This window comes from Crocodylus porosus, unplaced genomic scaffold, assembly GCF_001723895.1.
Source record: "Crocodylus porosus isolate Cpor-Errol unplaced genomic scaffold, CroPor_comp1, whole genome shotgun sequence".
Lineage (NCBI taxonomy): Eukaryota > Metazoa > Chordata > Crocodylia > Crocodylidae > Crocodylus > Crocodylus porosus.
Window position 1 is genome coordinate 26,016,443 of NW_017728886.1, and position 22,549 is coordinate 26,038,991.

Here is a 22,549-nt window from a genome sequence, read left to right on the forward strand (position 1 = left end):
GCCAGTACCAGGCCAAGCAGTGCTTTGCCTCTCGTTGGCCCACAGACTTCTTGAGTCAGGTAGAGGTCATCCACGCACGAGAGAAAGCTTTGCGACTGCTCGGATTTTGCTGAGTGATCTTCCCAGGAGATGTCCGGGTAATTGAAGTCACAATCTTTTCTGCCTACTTGTGCTTACATATTTAGGTATGTTTTAAAAAGTACTTTGAAATTATAATAAATGTTTGTAAACTCTTGTGAGTTCATTGGATTCAAGGATAACCCAGCTAAATCATATAAGGCCAGTCAATCCAGGCATCTCAATGTGAGGACCTACCTGAGGACTCACCAGAAAGTAGTAAAGGTATGTGGTACCTTCAAGGTCAGCGGCAAAAAAAGGCTTCACCTACATCTCTTACAATACACAAGCTCTTGTAGCAGTATATGGTATTTGATTTTTGCCATTGTTGCTTCTTAAGCCTGGTATGTCATTCTTCCAGATGAGCACTGGGTTGTTGCTCAGAGGTGTCAGCACTATTGATCCTCATATTCCATTGCTCTTTCTCTACAACCAGCAGTTAGTAACAGATACTTTCTATTTTCCTTTGAACAAAGTAGGACATGTTCAAGAACACAACCTTGCACCTAATGGACTATATTATTGTGTTGCAGAAAAACCTTGATATTGTCAGGGTCATTCAGATCATATGAAGAACTGACTGCCAGACAGATCATTGCATTTGTCCAACACTGAAAATTCAGCCAGAAAGTTGTCTTAATGTATGTAAGCCTCCATAACAGCTGAGTGTGGATCAACTCAAATGTGAACAGCCTCATAGAGTTATGCAAATACTAACTTCTGGTGTTCCTTGAGGTCCTCGCGTGGACTTTAAGGCTATTGTTGCAGTGTGGAGTTGCATCCACCAGCATGCTATGTGTTGTATCACTGAACAAGCTCTTGGCTTTGTGACCTGGTGCTGTGGGATCGTTTGAACAAAAAATATTAATAAATGAGGATGATCCATTAAAAACTTCGCAATCTTGATTTCCTTGTCTGTCATAGGGGTTGCTGAGAAAGTTGTCATTAAGTCCATGTCCAGCTGAAACGAAGAACAACTGTTGGCATACCAAAGCAGATGAACTGTGCGTAAAAGGACTCTGCTGTAATGTCAGGTACCTTTAAAATGTTATGTTCAGAGAAACCTCTGAACTGGGGGGAAAAATAAATTTTTGGTGTCCTTTCAGCAATCTAGATGCAAGACCGTCTGTCTCATCACATACCAGATCTAGATGAATAGTCAGCAGAAACCTGAAAGCATATTTTCACCAGAAAACTGTCTGTCTCCTAATAATAGCTCATTCTGTTAACAACTGGTAAAGTTGGGAAAAATTCCAACAAATATAAACGCAAGACAGCTTTTTGGTCTTCTTCCAGTAATATTCTAGTCTAATTTTTCCTTTTCTTTAGTACTCTTGCCTTTTTTCTCCTGAAATCCACTATCCTAATCTTGGTTTGTTGTTATAGTAAAGGAAAAAGTTCAATAAAATGGGTGCATGATGTAGCCAGTGAGCATAAGATATTTTTTCTCTCTGTCACTCTGCAAGTCAGCCTTCATTTAGGTCTCTGTCTCCATCTCTGTGTCTTTCTGAAAGTACCTGAAGTATAAGTTAATTCCAAGCAATTTTGGGATGGAGAAACGTGGTAATGAATTCATGCTCCTATGGCCAGTTAATTTTGTTGCCTATTTGTCTTCAGTGCTATGGCGTTTTATATTAGATGAGAATCTAGCCCTGTTGGTTGTAGTATAAAAGACTATACAATATAAAAAAAATGAGAGGATTTGAATATGAGAAGAGCCTTAGTTTCTCTCTGTTTGTCTGTCCATAATGCTCTATTTGCACTCTGACTGGTTGTCTAGGCAGCCAATCAGAATGCTGACTGAAACAACCAATCAGAGTGCAAATAGAGCATTCTGGATAGGTGGCAGCAGCGCGGCAGAGCACCACCATGATGGCAGGGACAGAGCGGGGGGGGTGAGGCCAGCAGCACTGGCCTGGCCCCCTGGTTCCCGTCCCCAGCACTGCTCCCTGAAGGCAGCAGTGGCATGGGGTGCTGGCCGAGGGGGATGGAAGGGATGATGAGGCAAGCTTCCTTGCCCCCCGCCCCCGGAGGTAGTGACAGCATGGGGTTGTGAGTGGCGGCGCTCTGTTCCTGCCTGCCCCCTCCATCCCCACATCATTCCTGATGGGTAGTTGTCTAGTAGGGCTGTGCGAAACGACTGTTTCAGTTCAGTTTCAAATTCAGCTGTTTTGGAGGACAGTGATTCATTTTGTTGTTTCGGATCACAGTCCTGTTTCATTTCTGCCAAATTTGTTTCTGAGATTCAGCTCTGCAGAATCTCCTCTGAATCTGTTTTGAATGGGCTGCAAGGGAAGCTTCATGCAGCCCTACCCAGCTGGGTGGAGCTTGGGGCCAAGGGCTGCAGGACCCCAGTGGGGAGCAGGATGGGGCCATGGATGACTCGTCTGGGGGAGGGGGAGGGCTGCTGCCCTCCATGCAGGCAAGGAGACCCCCGTGCAGATCTCTTATCCCGTTGTGCCAGGTCATGGGGCAGGGAAGCAGCGCAGAGCAGTAAGGAAGCCTGCTGGTCCCTGCCACGCGACTTGGCTCCACAGGAAGCAGAGATCCATGCCAGGGGTCTCTTTGCCACTGCTGCCCACCCTATGCTGCCACGGCAAAGTGGCAGAAACCAGCACTGCCGTGCTGCGTGACCTGGCTCCACAGGGAGCAGAGATCTGCGCTGGGGTCTCCTCACCACCTCTGCCCTCCCTGTGCAGCCTTGAATATCTGCTCCCTGTGGAGCCAGGTCATGCAGCAGGGACCAGCACTGCCCTACCGTGTGATCTGGTTCTGTAGAGAGCAGAGATCTGCACTGGCATCTCTTTGCCACTGTTGCCTGCCCCATGTAGCCCCAGATCTCTGCTCCCTGCAGAGCCAGGTTGCACAGCAGGGACCAGTACTGCCCTGCTGCATGACCTGGCTCTGCAGGGAGCAGAGATCCATGCCGGAGTCTCGTTGTCTGCCCTGTGCCGGGGCAGTGTGGGGTGGGCAGCAGCGGTGAAGAGACCCCTGCTGCAGATCTCTGCTCCCTGTAGAGTGAAGTTGCGTGGCAGGGCAGCAGCATACAGCCGTTTCCCTGCAAGCCTGGCTCTGAAACTCAGAAATTTTCTGAAACCTTTCTGAAACATTTTGGATGCCTCGTTTAATTTTGGAGATGTTTGTGAGCCTTCCGATGTTTCAATTCGGATTCAGTGTTTTGGCCACCAAAATGGCCTTGAAACTAAATTGTCGCCAAAATTTCACACAGCCTTATTGGCTAGTTTTTTTAGAATAGTAACTGAATAGCAAATAGAATGTTATGACATTCTTACATCTTTCAAGTTAGACTTTCATAAAGTTGGTTGTGAAAATTTCAAAATGAAAGGTTGGTAGTGTAAGTAGTGATGTTGTAGCAATGATGGACCAGTAATTACACAAAAGGCAAAGATTTCTTAGCATGATCCCTTTTATTGGACCAACTGTGTAGTTGGGACAGAGTTAGTCAAGCTTTCAAATGCAAAACATTCTTAGTCAGGCTGCAAGACAAAGAACGCCTTGCATTTGAAAGCTTGTCTAACTCTATCCCAGTTAGTCTACACAGTTGGTCCAATAAAAGGTTATTCTAAGGAATCCTTGCCTCTCTCAAAAATGTAAACTTGAAAGTTTTCCTTTTAAAATGTTAAACCTAAGTAGATACAAGTTTTTCAAACTGTTATAAAGAGGGTCTTTCTAAGGAAATGTTACGAATTTAGAGAGAACAAGATTAAGAGAAAATCCTGAAGTCTTCTGACAGGCTGAAATAATTAAAGTAGTATTTTGTGAGATTCCAAAGTATTGTATACGCACACAAAAAATATTTTTGACATGTTCATGTGCCCACTGGACATTTTTCTTCTTACCAGATTAAAATTTTAGCAACCCTGGTATGTTAACAATTAATATCCTATCCAATTGTACCGTATTTTATAGCTGTTATTGAGAATCAAATATACTGTACTTCTGGCAAGAACCTTGGGCCAGCTCTTCAGAGTGGTGAAAACCTGCTGTCAGTTGGAATTGCAAGTGCTCCTTCTCTTGCAGGATTGAGCCCAAGGTTCTCTTGCAGTTTTTCTTAGGATGTAACTTGACCAGAGGCGTTCACTCTTGTCTGTTCCAATAATCAAGTTCTTTGGCCAGTAGAACCAGAAAAGCTTATTGTTATTAGTTATGAAAGAATGCACTTCTCCTCTCGCAGGCAGATACTATATTTGTTGGGAACAGCTGTGTTCACCAAAGGGGAGGAAGTAAAAGTGAGAGTTAGGACATGAAAACCAATTTAAAAAAAGGGATTTTTTTGTTTTTGTTTTCCAAGTTCAACTTTGACAATAATTGTTACAGGTGTTAGGGATAATATTATAAATCATTGGTTGGAAATCTGTTAAGGCTGTGGGCCAGACTTACCCAGTGTGGATCAGAGGCAGGTGGGTGGAAGGGCAGTTGCTAGGACTTGCTGCATCTGCTTTTCCCTGTACCTGCTGAGGAAGAGCGGTGGCAGTGGTGGCACGCTAAAGGGAAAGTGGTGGCTGTGGGTGCTTTTCCCTGTGGTGACACAGGGAAAAATGGTGACAGCAAGTGCTTTTGCCATGCTAGTGCAGGGAAGCATGTCAGTGGACACAGGAAGAAGTGATGGTGGTGGGCCCTTTTCCTAAGCCCCTTTGCCGCTGCTTTTCCCTGCACTTGCACATGGAAAGTGCCTGCTATTGAAGCCCTGGGGCACCAAAGTCCACTGAAACCCCATGTCTGCAGACTGGATCAAAAGGCACCATGGTCTGATCCAGCCCATGGGCCATAGGTTGCCAACCCATTACAAATAACTCTTTTTATCTTACCTGTAATGAGCTCACCTCATCTTGATGTTGTGAAAGACTCCCCTTCCAACCTCCTCTCTCTTTGGGGGTTGTCTGTTTCCCTTCTCTCTCATGTCTGTTAATCCAGTTGCTAGACAACCAACTTGCTGCCTACAGGAGGAACCTGAGGTAAGAGGGGTGATTTTACCCCTCTATTGTTTTGAGCTCTTACCTCACAACAGAGGGGCAGGGGCTTAAGCCCATGTCATTCCATTAGGTACCTGTGATGTTTTTCAGAGTGATTGGCCAGCATCAAATGACACCTGTCCCTGACTGTGTCCAGGTGGTAAGGTCAGTAGGACTATTTAAGAGGGTCCCTTCAGGAAAAAGGGCAAAGGCACACATTTTAAAACACACACACACAAGCTTGGATTTGCACAGCTCTCTCTCATTCACTGGATGCAGAAGTGAGTAACTTATCAGAAACTTAACTAGGATCTTAGTTGACTGTAATCAAGTCACAGATTAAAAGGCCGACAAGCCACTCAGGTTTGCTCAAGGTTGGTTTTCTTTCTGTTTTAGCACGTCTCACTGTATGTGCTTAAGAGGGAAGGGACCTACTAAGGTGGACTCAGCTATTTTATTTTCCTCCTACACGGGAGGCTGCTGATGAATGCTTCAGGCTAATAGGAGCACCCCAAGATCCCAAGGTCTACAGGGCCTGTGTATCCCAGGTGGAACAGGGCACAGACAAAGACCTGAGTCCGGGTAGTGGTGGCGGTACCCCGGCTTGTGGGTGTGCTCTAGGGAGGGGGTGGGCCAGACATAGGCATCCCCAGAGGAGACGCTTGGAGCTTGGTTTTTGGTTGTGTGCAGTGAGGTGGGCAGCTCAGGGCAGGAGCACTCCCTACTGGCCCTCCACAGATGTTATCTGAGAATGTTATTTTTAGTAGGATTGGAGCAATTGCATAGCCATGATGGTCCAGGAAAAGTACAAGAGACAAGGGTTTTTTTGTGGTATCTTTTATTGTACCAGTTGTGTACTTGTGGAGGATGTAGGGCAGGCTTTTAGGCACAAAGTGCCATTCTTCCAGTCTCAGATAAAAGTTCTTTTTGTCATTTGAAACTAATTCACTGTGCCATAGGATTTCTGTGCTAATTTTACCTGAAACTCATGTCATGATGTACATCAAATAGTAAAGGAAATATCTTAGAAAATGGTCTTTCCATTTAATTTTTTATTCCAATGCAGGTGTACTATATTTTCATCACTTTCTAGTAAATTGTAAACATAGCTATAGTATTGAATGCTACTTAGCACACTCTGTTTTGATTAAATTTATTTTTAAAGTAACATACGGTATCTGAGGTGGGAGTCAATGGAAGGGAAAAATAGTGTGATTGAGGAAACAATGATTTTGGTTACGGAATGAATAAAAAAAGGAAGAAAATGGGAAAAAATGAATGATAGACACTGTGGGTGCAGCCAGATGAGCGTGCACATGCTGCACATGCAGGCATTCCCTGATTCCCCGTACTGCTAATTGGCAGCACATTGGGGAGGAGGATTGCGGGGGGTGGGGGTTTACACTGGGAGATAAACCTACACTAGAAGAAGGTGGAGCAGCACATGTGGCGGCAGCCTGAGACTAGGTGCCACCTGAAACAAGAGCCTGGCTGACCAAAAGCACGGTCCAGCTGCTAGCCAGGCTCCATGTTGCCGGATCGCCATTGCTGGAGCCCTGGGCGGCCCCCAGGACCCCAGGTGAGGCTGCTGGGGCCAGCTTACGTGCTAGCCGCAGCCTTCCCTACCTGACCTGGGGCAACTTGCTATTTTATTTTCCCTACCTGACCTTGGGGTACATGCATGGATGTTCCATGGGGACAAGCAGCACCGGCATATATTGTGCCGCTGCTGTTTGTCCCCAGGAAAATTCACATGCCTGCACATCTTGATCCGGCTTGTGAGGGAAGAAAATAGCACTGGGAGAAATTAAGGTTTTAAAGTAGATCTTGGAGTAAGATTTTATTCTGTAGACATGAAGAATTAAAAGAAATACTGATAAGAGACTGAGATTATGGGAGATGACAATTAGCTATATGTTTTGTTTAAATTGATCAGAAAAAAAGAGTTAATAAAGCTAATATTGTGATAATTATAGTAGATTTTAGTTAGTAAGCTGTTGAAATAAAGTGAGCAGTTCACCCTTTGCAGAGCTTTTTTCAGCTATCTGCAGAATCAGGAAGAAAACAATGCATTAAGGTTGCCTTTGTAACAATAAGAGAGAGAAATGTAAAATTTAAATGAAATTTTAGATTCTGTTACACATTTCAGTGGCAGAAATGAGATGCCACTGTACCAGAATTGCAGTAAACCAGGACTCCACTAAATGCTGTTCAAAATAACACTACTTGAAAAATGTTAGCAAGGAAAATGAAGTGACAATCTATGAAAAATTATATGGTTCTTTAACATTCTAATTGTCACTAAGAAGCATGGCAGAAGCCTTGGTGCTCTGATCACTTCACTTTACTTTTTAATTTGTTAGGATAGTTCAGTTTTTCAAATACATGTTCATATACGTGCTTTAGCATGAGAAAATAGAAAGTCACAAAAAGAAAAACCTACTACAGGACTTCTTCCCCTGCCCCACCTTTTTACATAGTGATATAAAACAATGGTTTTTCATCATTCTCTAAAAGCCCCTGAGCCCTGTCACTTGCAGATAGTTGTTATTTTTTTGTAAATAAGAACGACTGAGGTTGCACTCATTCTGCAATCTATAATTCTGTGGAATTGGAGTATTTTAACTCATATGATGCATACACTTCTACATTTTTTCAGTATGTGAATAAATAGAAGTGTCACTCAAGTCATTTCAATAGGTTTGCTCCCTTAGAAAAAAAAGGAGCAAATCTGCATTTGATAATTTGTGCAACCAAAAAGAAGTAGTTGTACCCTCTGTGTTCGCTCGGCTATCCTGTAAGTTTTCATTGTCAACCAAGTACTATTGAAAATACCATACAATCACAGACGTAGGCACAATTCCATTCTAGCAGATAAATTGTAGGCATGCTAGAGAAAGAAGTGGAGGGACCACATCTGAGTGAAAAGTGTAAAATTCCTGTCCAGGATTCTCAGAATAGCAGTCAGCGCATGCGATGCTTAAAGTTAAGGGAATATGTCATTAGTATTCCAGCTCAATGATGAAATGTCTGAAAATTTGAAAATAGTCTAGAGTAATGTAATACCTATTTAAGATTGAGGTGATTCTGCAGTATGAGAAGTGAGTTAAAAACTAATTAGATTATGATTGTATGGGATGGTTTGGATAGCGATGATCCTGCTTCAAGCAGGGGGTTAGACTACATGATCTCTGGAGGTCCTTTCTAACCCTACTTCTCTATAAAGCTTCTATCTCCTCACCTTTCTACAGAAGATACCTGATGACTATGGCCAAAATAATTCTGAAATGGAGACAGATTTCTTACTGAATAACTTGCCTTGGTTTGGAAGCATAGGGCATGTATAATTTCTGGTGTCTCGCATGTTATCTTTTCAGTCAGTCTAGGATGAACTTCTAACAATTTAATACTATTTAAAATGGATAGATTTTAATGAAAGTGAATTATTTATAAAGTTAAAACAGCATTTTCACAGATATAAATCAACTGTTTGCTATCTTTTTTTTTCTTTTCTCTCTCACTTTCTCCTTTTTTTTTTTTTTTTTTTAACGAATTCGGCACAGTGCCTTGGTGCTTAATTTATAAAGTAGCCCAGCACTACAGGGTTTTGGCAAATGTACTTTTTTGAGCAAATGCTTTGTTTTGTCACCTCAGACAGTCTTTTAGGTATGTCATTTTCTTCCCTCTTGGTATTTTTGTCATGCTGCATAAGTTCAGTTTTATGGTCTTTCACTGCTAGCCAAATTCTGCCTTTAAATACTTGCGGGTCTCCCCTAATTTCCATGGGATCTGTGTATTGGATCAAAGGACAGAAATAATTCTTTTGCTACTCATTCCAGGACTGTTCTTAAAGTTTTCTAAGAGTTTCTGAAAAGCAGCAGTCAGAAGTTAAAGGTCATTGTGCCATTCTTAACTTGTATCAGATTGGTCACAAAATTGAATTTGCTCTGCAGTTATGTGCAAAAAATACAAGAAAGAAAGCAGAATACTTCAAAAATGTGTCTTTCTCTATCTCACACCTATATTTGTTGTCTCTAGATTTCCTCTTTTTATATAAAAATGGATTTTTACCAATGCACTATTTATAAATTGGCAGTTACATTACTTTGTTTTTCATTTATAGTTTGCCATTTAAAAGACAAGAATTAGGTTTCATGTCCAAAAAGAAACCCATTGGCATTTTCTAGCAATAGAGATTTCTTTACCGTTATTCCCTGACCTGCTTTTCATCTGGCATTGACTTTCAGTGGCCACCTGGAAGAATCCTTTCTCTTGCCAACGATAGCTTGCCACCACTTAATTCCATATCAGTTCCATCTGCCTTCTGGATTTCCTCTGCATGGGAGAAAAAGAGCTGCACTGGCTTCAGCAAGCCATCCATATGAATCATGAATCTGTACTAATGTGGGGGAGTCTAAAGAACTCTGTCCAAAATGTATTCATTCTATAGAGCACTTGCCTTTTTCTGGTATTAAAGTGGCCTCTTTTCACCTATAACTTTAGGCCCTTGTGTACAGCTAATGCTCATCTATTCCAAACCATATGTAAATAGAAGTAAGATAAAACATAACAAGACAATCACAAAAAGGATGCCAGTTTGGATTCAGAAGGTATTAGGCAATGGTAGTAATTCAGTGGCGCTCAACCTTTCGGCCCCATGACCCAGATGAGTGGTGTGAGGCCAGTCCATCGGCCAAGTAGAACTCTGCGGCTCGGCATACTCCCTTCCCTCCTCCTCCTTGCCATGTGCCAGGATCAGACTGGGGCCTGGCACTGCTCCCTCCAGTGTCCTGTGCATTGGGATTAGACTCTGAGCGCATGGCAATGCAAACCACCTGCAGAATACTGGGATTGGTGCTCTGGGGCCCAGTGCTGCCCTCATCCAGCCCTGCAGCTGGGGTTCCGTGCCTTTTCTAGCATGCAGGGCCCAGGACTCTCCATGCATCTGCAAATTTGGTAGCAAAGGAGTGGCCCTCCACTGTCAATTTTCCTAACCTGTGGAGAGCCCCACAAGCCGAATGACACAGGGCCACAGGTCATATCCAGCCTGTGGGCTGAGGGTTCAGCACACCTCTAGTAATTACCTCTTCACTTGGTTTTGAAACTTTGCAAACCTGTGAAAGAATTTGGTCTATAGGAAGGTGGAATATTGGGACAAATATGGCTATTTTTTTTTCTTTCAATGAGCACAGAGAGTTTTGTGAGAGAGTTCCACTGTGTGCTCTGAGAGTGTGCAGTGCTTACAAAGAAAACAAAGTAGTAAAATTAGTTTTTAAAGTATAAAAGAATGTCTGAGTGGCTATAGATCATATAGCCAAGTTTTCTAACTTGTATTCTAAACTATAGCAGTCTTCTGTTTTTCTTTTTATTTTAATTTTGTACCTCTAAAGTGAAATTATGTAATAAATACATTAGTTAAAATAATATTTTTATATGCCTCGTTTTAATTAAACTTTGTAATTAAGCTTAATGTAAGTGAAATCACACGGTCTGATTAACTACTTCCTTTTAGTTGTCTGAACTTATGTTCTCTGCATTAGAAGGTACAATCATCTTATTTGAGAAGCTTTGTTCCGTTAACAAAAGACAGAAAAAATAAATTCAGTTAGGGTCATAGTGGTTTAATTTAATAGTATTACAATAATAAGTACTATAATTAGTTTCATATTCTTCTTCCTTCCCAGAGGACAAGATTTTTAGTTTTGATGCCTACTTAAGGCATGAGAATGGCAGCAAAATTAATGTCATAACCTTTACAGCCTGTTTATAGTTTTCTGTGTAGTACCCTAAAGGATTTTATGAAATAGTGTAACATCTAAAATAAACCACTTAGTATGGACAAGCAAAAATTAGGTTAATTGGGTTCACTGACTAGTCAGATGCTAGAATGTCTATCAAGGCATACATTTCATACTTAGACAAAAATCGCTGGTATTTTTCCATTAAATTATCTTTTAAATTACTACATGTGTACACTCTTCTCCTTTGGAGCTACTGTTTCTTAAAGTCCAATTTATGATGTAGTTTGGGATTTTTTCAATTTATTTAATCTAGTTTTGTCCTTTTCAGTAATGAAATCAATTTGTCAATTTCACTTTTCACAACTACAAAGTGACAGCCCTTGATAAGCTATGTTCTGTGACACTGATGTGAATTTTTCTTTTAGTAGAGTCCTGTCAAAGACAGCTGTCTCTCCAGCCTAGTTGAACTTCTGACGTTAGATTTCATTCTTTTTTTGCCAAGTAACAACAGGAACCATCCTGAGGTGCAGATCTTGATCCTTTTAATTCAGTGTTGCATATTATTTTTAATAGTGGAACTAATAAAATCATGATTATGTAGTCTTATTAAAGCCCTAGAAATGAAATAGGTCCTAGGCAGAGAGGATAAAATCATTATTTATGATGCAGAAAAGGCAAAAAAAATCAATTTTTTTGTTGTGTATTTGGAAAGTAGATTAATATAGAGCACTGTGTGAATATTGTCCTGCCCATCAGTATCTAGGCAGAATATTAAACAGATTGTTTAACATTCTTACTAGAGGTAAATGATTGTAAACCAGGAAGCTGGTATAACTACATACCACACACCCCCAAATAAGAGAAGCACCTTGCTTTTTGGGAATTCAAGATAAAGTAAAAAAGGATTTTTCCAGTATGGCTCCATAGAACTGCCACTGCTGCTGCATGCAGGAATCAAAGCAGGCTGCTTCTGCTTCAAGCAGAAAGTCTGCTTCCCTGCCAAAGACATGCACTGCTATTTTCGGGGACTGATTTTTTGGGGGAAAGATGCGTGTTGTATGTGAATAAATATAGTATATTTCAGCATCCTGAAACTGTTGGCTGAGATAATCTATCTCGTGTGCTGATATTTTAAAATAAATCTTGAATTGTAGAGGAAGTTACAGAACACTGGAAATGTTGTTAATGTTATGCCTATGTTTAAAAAGACAAGTAGTATGACACATTATTATGGAGTGGTCAGCCTGTAATAAATTGTGAGCAAAAGAATGAGAAAGCCAATGTAGGGTTCAATTATGGAAGCGTTAAAGGCTAAGAATGTAACTAAGGCCAGTGAACATGGTTTTATGGAAAATAGGTCTTGTCAAACAAGCCATAATTTCATTTTTTCATAAGATTACAAGAAGAGTTGATGATGGTAACTATGTGAATGTAATACATTTAACATTTTATAACATGTTTGACTTAGTACCTCAAGCATTCTTGCTAAAACAGAACCAGTCAATATTTAGATGAAGTGTTTCCACACAAGGAATTATTCTGGAATAGCTGTCTTAGTAAATTTTCTAATTTTAGGCATTTTTGAGGCAACAGCAGCAGTTATGTCTGGCACTAACCCTGAGATATTTGGTCCTTGCACTCCCAACACTTCAGAGCAATTCTGAAAGGCAGGGTGAGATGAAGCACAAATATAGCTCCAAGCACAATATGGGATCACTCCACAGTGAGGCAGGACTTCTCCCAAGAAAAAAAACCAACCCTCTGAATTCTTTATAGCTCTGTCATAAACACATACCTTTAACTGATCCTGGCAGGAAAGTTAGTGATTTTCCTAAAAGATTGGTAGAGAGCGTAGGGGTGTGGTTGGACACAGGATGCTTTCTCCTGTGATTGGTACCAAAGAGGGGAAAAGGGTAGACAACCTGGAGAGAAGCTTTACAGGAGAGGACACCTCATAGCTCAGAGAAGCTGAGCTGAAGGAAGGAGATGCAATTCCCAGGACCTGGCCAGAAGTAAGCTGTGGGAAAGGTATGCTAGGGTTGGTAGCAGGATTGCCAAAGATGTCTGGCTCAGAGGATACTAGAGGGAAACCAGCCACTTGAAGTTGCAGAAAAAGGGATGAATTACAAGTCCCAAGGAAGAGAGGGTTGAGTCTAAAAGACCTATTATTTAAAGACTGAGTAATTTAGATCCCAATAGGAAGAGCATTTAAGTACTCCGGCCTGTAAGTAATATTGGAAGACCTGGAGGGAAACTGAGACTGAGTGAATAATTCCACAGTAGGCCAGCTGTATAGAAGAAAAAGATAAACAGTATAAGTAGCTGAGATATTCAATTCAGATCCCAATGTTGGCATTTAGGATTGGGTGATGCTGGAAGGACAGCAACAGACCTAGATACCAGATGAAATAGTGGTGTTGACATCTGTGGATTTGCCTGAATCATACATACCAGACTGTGGAGAGCTTGGTTGTAAATGCGGAAATTCAGTAAAAGTGTTATGTTCGGTTTGGTCATAGATCTGTATGTGATCATCCCAAATATGGATATGGTAATTGCTCCATGTACATGATAACTCATGACTTTGATCACCCAAAATATTTTCAGGCTGTAATAAAGATGTCATATACTCCTGTATATTGATTCTTCTAATCTCTTTGGTGGTTTCCAAAATCAAACAAGATGGAGCCATGGTTATTCTAATAACTGCTTACTAACTGAGATGTTTTTGATTTACTGACCTGCTGCAGATGCTATTTTAGCCACCTTTACAGCCCTGATTTCATATCTCCTCATGAATTGTTAGGGCCCTACCAAATTCCTGGCAGAAGTGGGTTGCATGGCAGCTCCTTAAATCTTGCAGGTTCCCCTGTGTGCCCCCTCTGCCATTGCTAATTGACTGAGGGGCCCTGGTGGCCTTGCTGCTGACCAGCGGGGAGGCAAAAATGGCACCATATTTAAAACTGAAGTTTTTACCTCCCTGCCGATCAGGAGCGAATGGAGGGGCCCCTCAACCAATTGGCTGGGGGGAGGGGTGCACTGGGGAACCTGCAAAATTAAAGGAGCTGCTGCACGCCCACTTCCACCATTAATTTGTTAGGGCCCTATGTATTGTTTATCTAATCAGCTAGGTGCTGATTGGTAGAGTACACCAGGGACAGTTCCAGTCAGTGAGAGCGATCCTGATAAATAAAGAAAATAACTATATTTTTTGTTTATAGCATGCTTCAGAATAAGATGTGTGTCTTGTTTTTGAAAGGCAGAAGGAAGAAAAAAGATCTTTCTTTGGAAATACTGAGAAGTAGAAGTAATTGAGTAGCAACAACTGGCATTACTGTATTTCCCCAGTTATTATGTGTACCTCAATTTCCAGCAACTGATATTTTGGGAAAAGGTGCAAGTTGTACAAAAGAAAATATGATATTAATAAAAATGGAAGAGATTCTTGGTATGGTTGGCTTAGCGCAGCCTGGACTCTGTAGATTATAGTACCTTGTGCTGATTACTTGGGCTGTCAATGCCTACCTCATAGTGATTATAGTGTGTCCTTCATCCTTGCAGTCATGCAGTATGGTCTCTTGCCTCTTGGCCTTGAATTTCTTATAGACCTGTTTCTGTAGACTTTGTTATATACTTAGTTTATACTTAGTCTAGTTAGAAACTTGTTGTCTTGGGAGTCATAGGATATCTCTTTCAGAATGCTCCGTTCGTCATCTCGCTCTGGAGATGCTGTTCCTATTTGCTTTCACATAGGTGAGGAGAATGAGCCAGCTCTAAGCACTTACAGCTTACCTTTCTCACACAGCATTTCATAGGGACAGGATGATACTGAAGCATTGCCCTGAGTTCATCCCCAGAGTAGTCAGAGTATTATCAGACTCAATCAGTTAACTTGTCTCCTTTCTTCCTGAAGCCCCACACTATATTTAGAAAGAAAAGTTATGTGTGTTGAATCTTTCTATAGCCTTACTTAACAGTATTGACAGCCAGACAGTTAACTGTGTCTTGGTTATTCCTGGTTATAATCAACCATTGCAAGGACCAGGCAAAGAATACCTGGGGCTGTGAATAGACATAACTTTAAACCGTTTTAGAAGGAGGATAGGATTTGAACAGGCTTAAAGTTACACCATTTATATGGATATAGGCATGGACAGATTTAACAGTTATATTGAAGCATTTTTTACTGACATCATTGAATACTGTTGAAACACTCTATCTGTTTTAAGACCTAAATGAATAATGTGGGAGTCTCACTGTGTTACTAGTTGACTTGTCTACCTCTCCGTCTGAATGTAGAAGCTCACTCCACTACAGCTCAAATGACCTTCCCTTCCTGCTTCAGAAGGCTGATGATTTCAAAGCATGTGGACAGACTTAATAACTGAAATGCTGGAAAACGCTTCAGAAAGGAAATGTTTCAGGCAAGACATACCCCTGTACCATTCTGGGCTAGAACATTTCAAAACTCTGCAGCCTCCCCTGGCGTCAGCCAGTGACCACTAGAGCAGGCTGCAGCAACCTGGAGCTGTGCTCTCAGTCTCCCCTTTTGCCTCACAGGGACAAAAAGTAAAGGGAAGAGAAGAGCAGAAAGCCAGAGAGGAGAGGGAAGCTGGAGTGGAGGTGCAGCAGGGGGCTCCCAGATCCCTAGAACTGTCTTCTGCCCCCGCTCGCCCTCCTTAGAAGAGAGCAGTAGCAGGGATCAGGGCTGGAGGGTCTGGCGTCGGCATCCCCAGTGGTGAAAGAGGGTGGGGAAGAACTGGGTTCCAACCCCAGTTCCTACATGTGGTTGCTGTGCACTCAGGAGCCCCCTGTGGGTAACCAAAAGTGAAACACCCCGGAGTAGTACTTCATTTTGAGAGGTGCTATTTTGGAGTGTTTCAGCACTGTCTAGAGCATTTCAAGGGGCATGTACATCTTTTAGCTGACCCCTTGAAACATTTCAAAGGCCTTTGAAATGTTTTAATTGTTACATCTGTCCACACCCTGAAATATACAAGGTGACCACATATAATAATCCTTGCTGATTTTCAGCAAACATTGTGTGTAGAAAGCAGTCGGATGCCAAGTTCAGGAGAGCAGTGCTATAGTCTCTGTGCTATAGCAGTGCTATACTCCTCATCCTGCCATGTAAAAAAGATGCTGCTTTTACCAGTTACCTGCAGTGAGGTCCGTACTGACCTGCACTTGAAGAAAGAATAACTACTCACTCTTCAGTACCTGTGGCTTTTCAGGGTAAGGATGCTCATTTGGAGCCCATGACCTGGCCTTTTCCCTGCTTTCAGAATCTTCAGGTAACATGAGACCCATCAATGGTGACAATGAGATCTATGCTAAGAATATTGTTTTGAAGAATGACAGTAGTTGTTGGGTAACAAGTCTGATTTGGGTAATTGTTGGATAACAAGAATCCCACCTATGCACAGGTGTAATAGCAAGAAAACCTACTCTGATCACAGCCATGTGGTTAGAGAAGAAATTAACATAAAGCTGTGTATAAAATACCCATTATTAAGATTTAACAAGAAAAAAAATCAGGCTGAATCAGTAAATAAGCTTAAACCAACTATCAGTAAGTATTTGTCCGCAGACTCTGATAAACATAGGAAATTATTTTAAAAATTTGCAGTTAAACTTTATAAATTAAGGTCAACTTAAATTTTTGCAGTTTGTATTTTGGTACTGACTTGTTGGCTATGAATCTTGGTAAGGTTAAACTTAAGACTACTTGAGAAGATTCTCACAGGCAGGTTGTGTGCTGCTCACAAACCAAAGGGCAAATAATGGCTAGACATCTCTGTACATTTGAAGTATTCAGAAAGGAATATGAGAGTCAGGAAAAGGAGTCAAACTGCTAAAAATACAACCTGTAGAAGGCTGTGGTTTGACCTTACAAGTCAACAGTGTCAGACATCTATAAATAATTGAAGTGCTCCTGGTGAAATTAAACTTAATTGGAATTTAACTGTAGATTGTTCATTACCATAGAAAAGACTATTACTGTCACAGTTCTATCTATTTAGAAGCCAAAAATCCCTCTGGAAAATCCAGTATTGCCCTCTTGTGAGGAAGGAGAATCTGAGAAAAATTAATCTATAATCACTTTAATCTAAATTTAGAAAAAATAATCTATATAAAAAATCATCAGCTGGTGCAAAGAACTGGTAAATATCAGTAAGAAAGGATCGGGACACACAGCAGGTTAAATTTAGTGTAACGAACATTGGTTTTGCATATGGATGCAAGTTATGCTGCTGTCCAGGCAAACAATTGACTAGGTCTGCTGGGGTAATTGCTGCTGTGGGCACAGTTATATTACCTCAATAGTCAATAGTGTAGGAGCCAGTATGAATTGCACAAACAGCTGCCCTGGGATAGAAGACTACACTTCCTCCAGGATAAATTATATGAGTATAGGTTTACCTTTGATTTCTTGGGGTGTTTCTACACCAGATACTAGTAAGTTATATTGTTGTCTGTCTACTCTTTCTGTCCCTCACCCCTACAAGTATAAATGTGTAATGTCCAGGCTATAAGTTTTATAAACTTTTATTTGATTTGATATGAAATATTTAGGAGGACCTCTTGCCACACTTAGTGTATATAAATTCTTGTGTTATGATGCTCTATAAGGCATTCATAAAAGACCTGGCAAGAAAAGTATATAACACTTATGACTGAAGTAACAAAATTCCTAATCCCTAATTCTTAGTAGCTTCTGAGGTTTATTATATTGTTTGGTCCTGTTTTACTTTACAGTTGGTCCCCAGTATATACAGTGGCAATGCATTGATATTTCACTAAAGATGAACTGTAAAACTTGTTGAGAAAATAATTAAAAAACGTAAGAACATGAATGCTAACTCAGTAGTGTGTGTGCACTGATTTACATGTTACAAATTTATTTTGAAAATAAAATTGAATGTTGAATGTGTTTTTATTTGCTTAGTGTGATAGTGTTGAGTTGTATTAGAGTTTCAGGGGGTTGGATAGGTCAGAGGATTAGTATGGTAATGAGACTCAGAGTGTTTATGCTTTTAACCTCTACCATAAGATACAACATATTGATGACCCAAAGTTACTGCCATCCAAGTAGAATTCCAACACTGTAAAAAGTGTATTTTACACATCAATATCTGTGACATCATAATTTAATTATAATTTTTATATGTAGGCATGTTGACACTATATTTGTAGTGTCACAGTTTCATGTGTGTTGGAAAACTTTTCAGGATAGCCCTATCAAAAACTTAAGCAGTCATACAAAAATTAGGACTGAAGCCAACAATATGGTCTGATTACTGATCAGCAACCTTTTAGTGTCTTTTCTCTGTATATATAATGTATAAGACTTGAGCATCATGTTACATTTGGCACTTCTTTGAAAATATTTTCTGAGAAGTCAGTAACTAAATGGGACATAGCAACTGAACTCTCAATTTTAAAGGTGGCTTTGTCACATCGGGATTGAAGCGTGCTGCCTGGAAAATTTAAAGTACTTTTCACTACTGCTATAATTGTGGAACTGTTTGCAAAGTACTTTTACCTTCCAGTGTTGTTATTGGGCCTTTTAAAGTAAAACTTAAAATAGATATCTGTCTATTTAAAATTACACAAAGCCTTGGGTGGCGTGATCTAGTTGGGGATGGTCCTGCTTTGAGCAGGTGGTTGGACTAGATGACCTCCTCAGGTTCCTTCCAACCCTAATTTTCTGTGATTATGACTTATAATATTACTTGTCTCGTTTAGTTACTTTTTATGTAATTTCTTAATGGTTAGATTTCTTTCTGCTTGCACTTTTTACAAAATTACTGATGAAAAAATCAGGTCAAAATAATTAGAGATTTTTTTATGTCTTCTAAAATACAGTAACAGCCTCATCATACATATGACATGTAGCTGTGCTTGAAGTGGCAACTTGCTGGCTAGTTTCTGCAATGTTTATAAAATACTTTGAGAGTTCAGGTTGTCAAAGCTTGTCAGTTGAAAGTTCATTATTTTATCAGACAACTCATACAGTAGTTATGAATGACATGGAAAAATAATTTGATTTGTTCATTGAGGACTAAATAGTCCTGATCACATCTGATGACCCTTGTATTTCTAATTAGAAAGGATAGAAAAGTTTTCATCCTACCTCAGAATCAATGACTTGTAAATCTGTTCAAAATGGTATGTATTGAATGTGCACTATTATAAAGTTTATTTTTGAAACTTAAGACATCAAAAAGTTGAACTACCTGCATTTGTTTCTCTTCTGCAGGCATATTGCTGTAACTATCAAAGGACATGATGCAGAATCCTTTAACTGTTTCTGGAGGTATGGTATCAATTCTATGTATTTTAGACAAAACTATAGTTTGGTCATTTGGAATGTAGTAAAATACTAATAGAAATTAAATTACTCTCTATGGAGCTCATATCCAACTTATTCTATATTCACTTTGTTAATAAAGTAAAACTGGCTGAGTGACACATTCATGATAGTAGTTAGAGCACTTTAGAGTTTTTGCTGTGAAGAGGATTGGGATTGTTATTTATTTATATTCAGCATCTGCAATTGAAGGTGGAAACTAATGTAATTTGTGTCTAACTCATTCAGAAGTTTTCCATTACTGTAATATAATTCTAGTCCTTTTTAATAAATTTGAAGATTATGAAGTTTAATTTAATTTTCACCTAAAATTATAGTGGAATTTGGAAACAGAATTTTGAGACTGTTTTACTCCACCAGTAATCAGTGTAATTTTCCCATTACAATACAGACAAAATGTTAAACGGGTGATGAGATAGTACCTTATGTGTCTCTTGTTCCTGTTGAAGGGCATTCACTATCAGGGGGCATTCAGCTGTCTTTTCTAGTAAATTAGCATTTAAATAGAGTTAAACTGTGGGTGTTCTTTTCTCCCAATACTAGTATATACATGTATGTGTGCTGTAATGCATGTTCACAATGCTGTAAATTTTGATTGGACCTTCAGTTTTAACTTTAATTCCATTGCTATGTCAGCCTGTCACAACGCAGACTTAAATGACTTAAATGCTATTTGTGTTAATAGTAGTCTTAAGAACTGAGAACATGCACCATGGATGAGATATGATAGATCATTTTAGACTGTCAATTAAAAATGCAGTATTTGTGCAAATTTAGAAACAAAATCCTACTGTTTAACTAAAGGACATGTTTAAATGCATTTTTGCCATTTTTCACATATGGATATTTTATACAATGCTGTGAAAGAGCTAAAGGAATTATTGTGGTATATCATGTAAATGCCTTATAGTTAGCAGATTCTTAGCCTGATGAACTATTATTCCTTTGGTGAAATGCTTAACATCTTATAAATTCATTTGCCCTTGGTCCCAACTTTAAAAATCATTATTTTATTTTCATTTTAAACGAAAAGGATTTGGCCATCTTGTGGACAAACTAAATGTTTGTCTTTAATGTTAAAGAGGCAAGGGTTTCTTTGTTGACATAAATTTAGACAAACTTTCAAGTACAAGACATTTTTTCACCACTTTTGAGGAAATAGAAAATAAAAAGCTTAAATTGGTGATATTAGTTTCTTAACTTGAAGACAATTGAATCAGATTTTTAGAAATGGTTTTTAGAATGTCCATTCCAGGTTTATGTCATATGGGCCAGTTTTCAGCCCACAGTGAATATGACAGCAAAATTATAAACCTGGAAAACTGTGGAGTTATAGCGGAAACGTCTAACAGGATCCTGTCTAGAATTACATCACGGTGAAACTATGTAATCTAAAAATTTAGTGGTCCTGGTGTAAGATGTTGCGTTCTTTTGCCATAAACAGTATTTAGTCCTTTTGGATAAAAAATTGGACTTTTTTTCCTAAACGTGTAGTGGCACTATGAAAATTTGGAGTGCATTAACAGTTCATAATGATTTATGTCCAATGATAAGCTGACATAGTTCTTATGAATAAGTGGTGTGAAAATAAATTATAATGGAGGGGGAACCTATCGGTCAATTACACACACAGTACTATTGTTTTATCAGCCTATAAATCTACTCTTTGAAAGTACCCATTATTTTTTAACCAACTACAGAAAGTCATAGCAGTTACTGTTCACACAAGTTCTTTGATTGACAGCCCAAGCCCTTTAGTCCTACTATTTGTGATATAATAGTCAGAGCTCAATTGTAATTTGATATGTACTCCTGCAGGGCACATGTATCCTGGTCAGCCTACATATTTATCATTCCTGAGGGAAACAGTACTTCATGAGCTAAAGTTTTCAAAGGGATTATTGCTCCAATGACAAAGGAATTGCCTTCGTGATAAATATGTAAATTTTGTGAATTGACTATTTTCCTCTAGAATTTGGAAAGCTGTACAAAAATGGCATTTGTTAGTAAACTGGTGAGTCATAATTGGGTCTTATGATTTAATGTTACATGCAGAGTTGCACTTGAAAGCTGACATTTCTAGTTGGTATTTTGTTCCCTTCATTCTGGAAACTTAGATTTTTCAAGTTTGCTATAGGACATGCAAAATATCATTGTGGATTATCAGCTGTTTAGAGAGCTCTTATTGCTTCAGAATGGAAACACTGTCAGTTTTATAATACTTGTCTTCTAAGCAAGGCTAAAATGAGCTGGACTTATAAAATGAAACTGGCAAAATCTAATGATGCATTTTAAAATATTTGCTAACATTTTAGGAGTACACAATTGAAAAAATCTTATGAATGGTAAACTAGAAACAAAGATTTGCTGCTTGGGTATATTTACTTTAATCAACAGCATGTTAAAAAAAAATCAATCACGCATTTTAGTTCAGCATGTATCAATGTCAGTACGGTCGTTTGGAGCTAGAAGCTCTCAAACTTCAATTAACCATGTAAATGTTCTTCATAGCATCAAATCTCACTTTGTCAGAACCCCTGCTGCCTTTATATCATTAACATAAATGCAGGTGCAAATAGCATTTATGTACTTTGATAGAAAGCAGTTGGAGACGTTTCACCGTGGGACACAACACTTTCAGATTGTGTACATCTGTTCAAATAATGTATCCAAGCCCAGTGACATGAATGCAGGGGATAAAAACATCTGCCCCTGAGACCATTTGCTGTACAACAGATGCTTACATCTTTATTTATGCAGATGGCTTGTGTGATGACTGAGCAATGATGAAAGAAAAAAGTTTGATAAAGATTTCTGAGTGTTGGTGAGACTAAGAAAATATGCCAGACATTTTGTTTTCAAATATCTAGCGCAAAAATGGAAATCTGTAAAAGTCTACTAATGCGTTTAGTAAAACAAACACATTGTTCTTGGCATTAAGTGGATTGGCACAGAAATCATAAACAGAAATCTGGCTCAGATTAGCACAAAAATTCCGGTGTAGTTATGAAAGACGGTAAAGAGATTACTTGGAATGATGATTTTTGACAAGTTTGTGTTGTGCTTAAAGATTTTCATATCCACATTCAAAGTTATAAAAAAAAATCTTGATTAAGAAATATTTCAGATTTGCAAAAAAAAAGTAATAGGTTAACATAACATCTTGAAAGGCTGATAAATAAAGAAGAGTTTTGTGTGTGAAAGTTAATATGTGATGCTATAAGTGGCTTCAAAGTAGATACTATTTCTCATTAAAAATATATAGTAAAAATTATGAAGGCACAAGACTTGTAGTTTAACATTTCTGTTGTTTTTAGATTATTGTGGGATCATCCACTTGCATA

General features: G+C 39.3%; 1 protein-coding gene across 3 annotated transcripts in view; it reads left to right on the forward strand.

Moving 5' to 3' along the window:
* Positions 1-22,549, forward strand: part of ZNF438 (zinc finger protein 438) — a 102,297-nt gene that overhangs the window by 53,876 nt on the left and 25,872 nt on the right. For 2 of the 3 annotated variants that reach the window (XM_019531173.1, XM_019531157.1), the window contains 2 exons: positions 1,042-1,151; positions 19,095-19,151. In XM_019531173.1, coding sequence (XP_019386718.1) covers positions 19,121-19,151 — 31 coding nt within the window. In that variant the 5' untranslated portion in view covers positions 1,042-1,151; positions 19,095-19,120. The remainder of the gene's footprint in view (positions 1-1,041; positions 1,152-19,094; positions 19,152-22,549) is intronic. The other variant, XM_019531164.1, reaches the window with a different exon arrangement.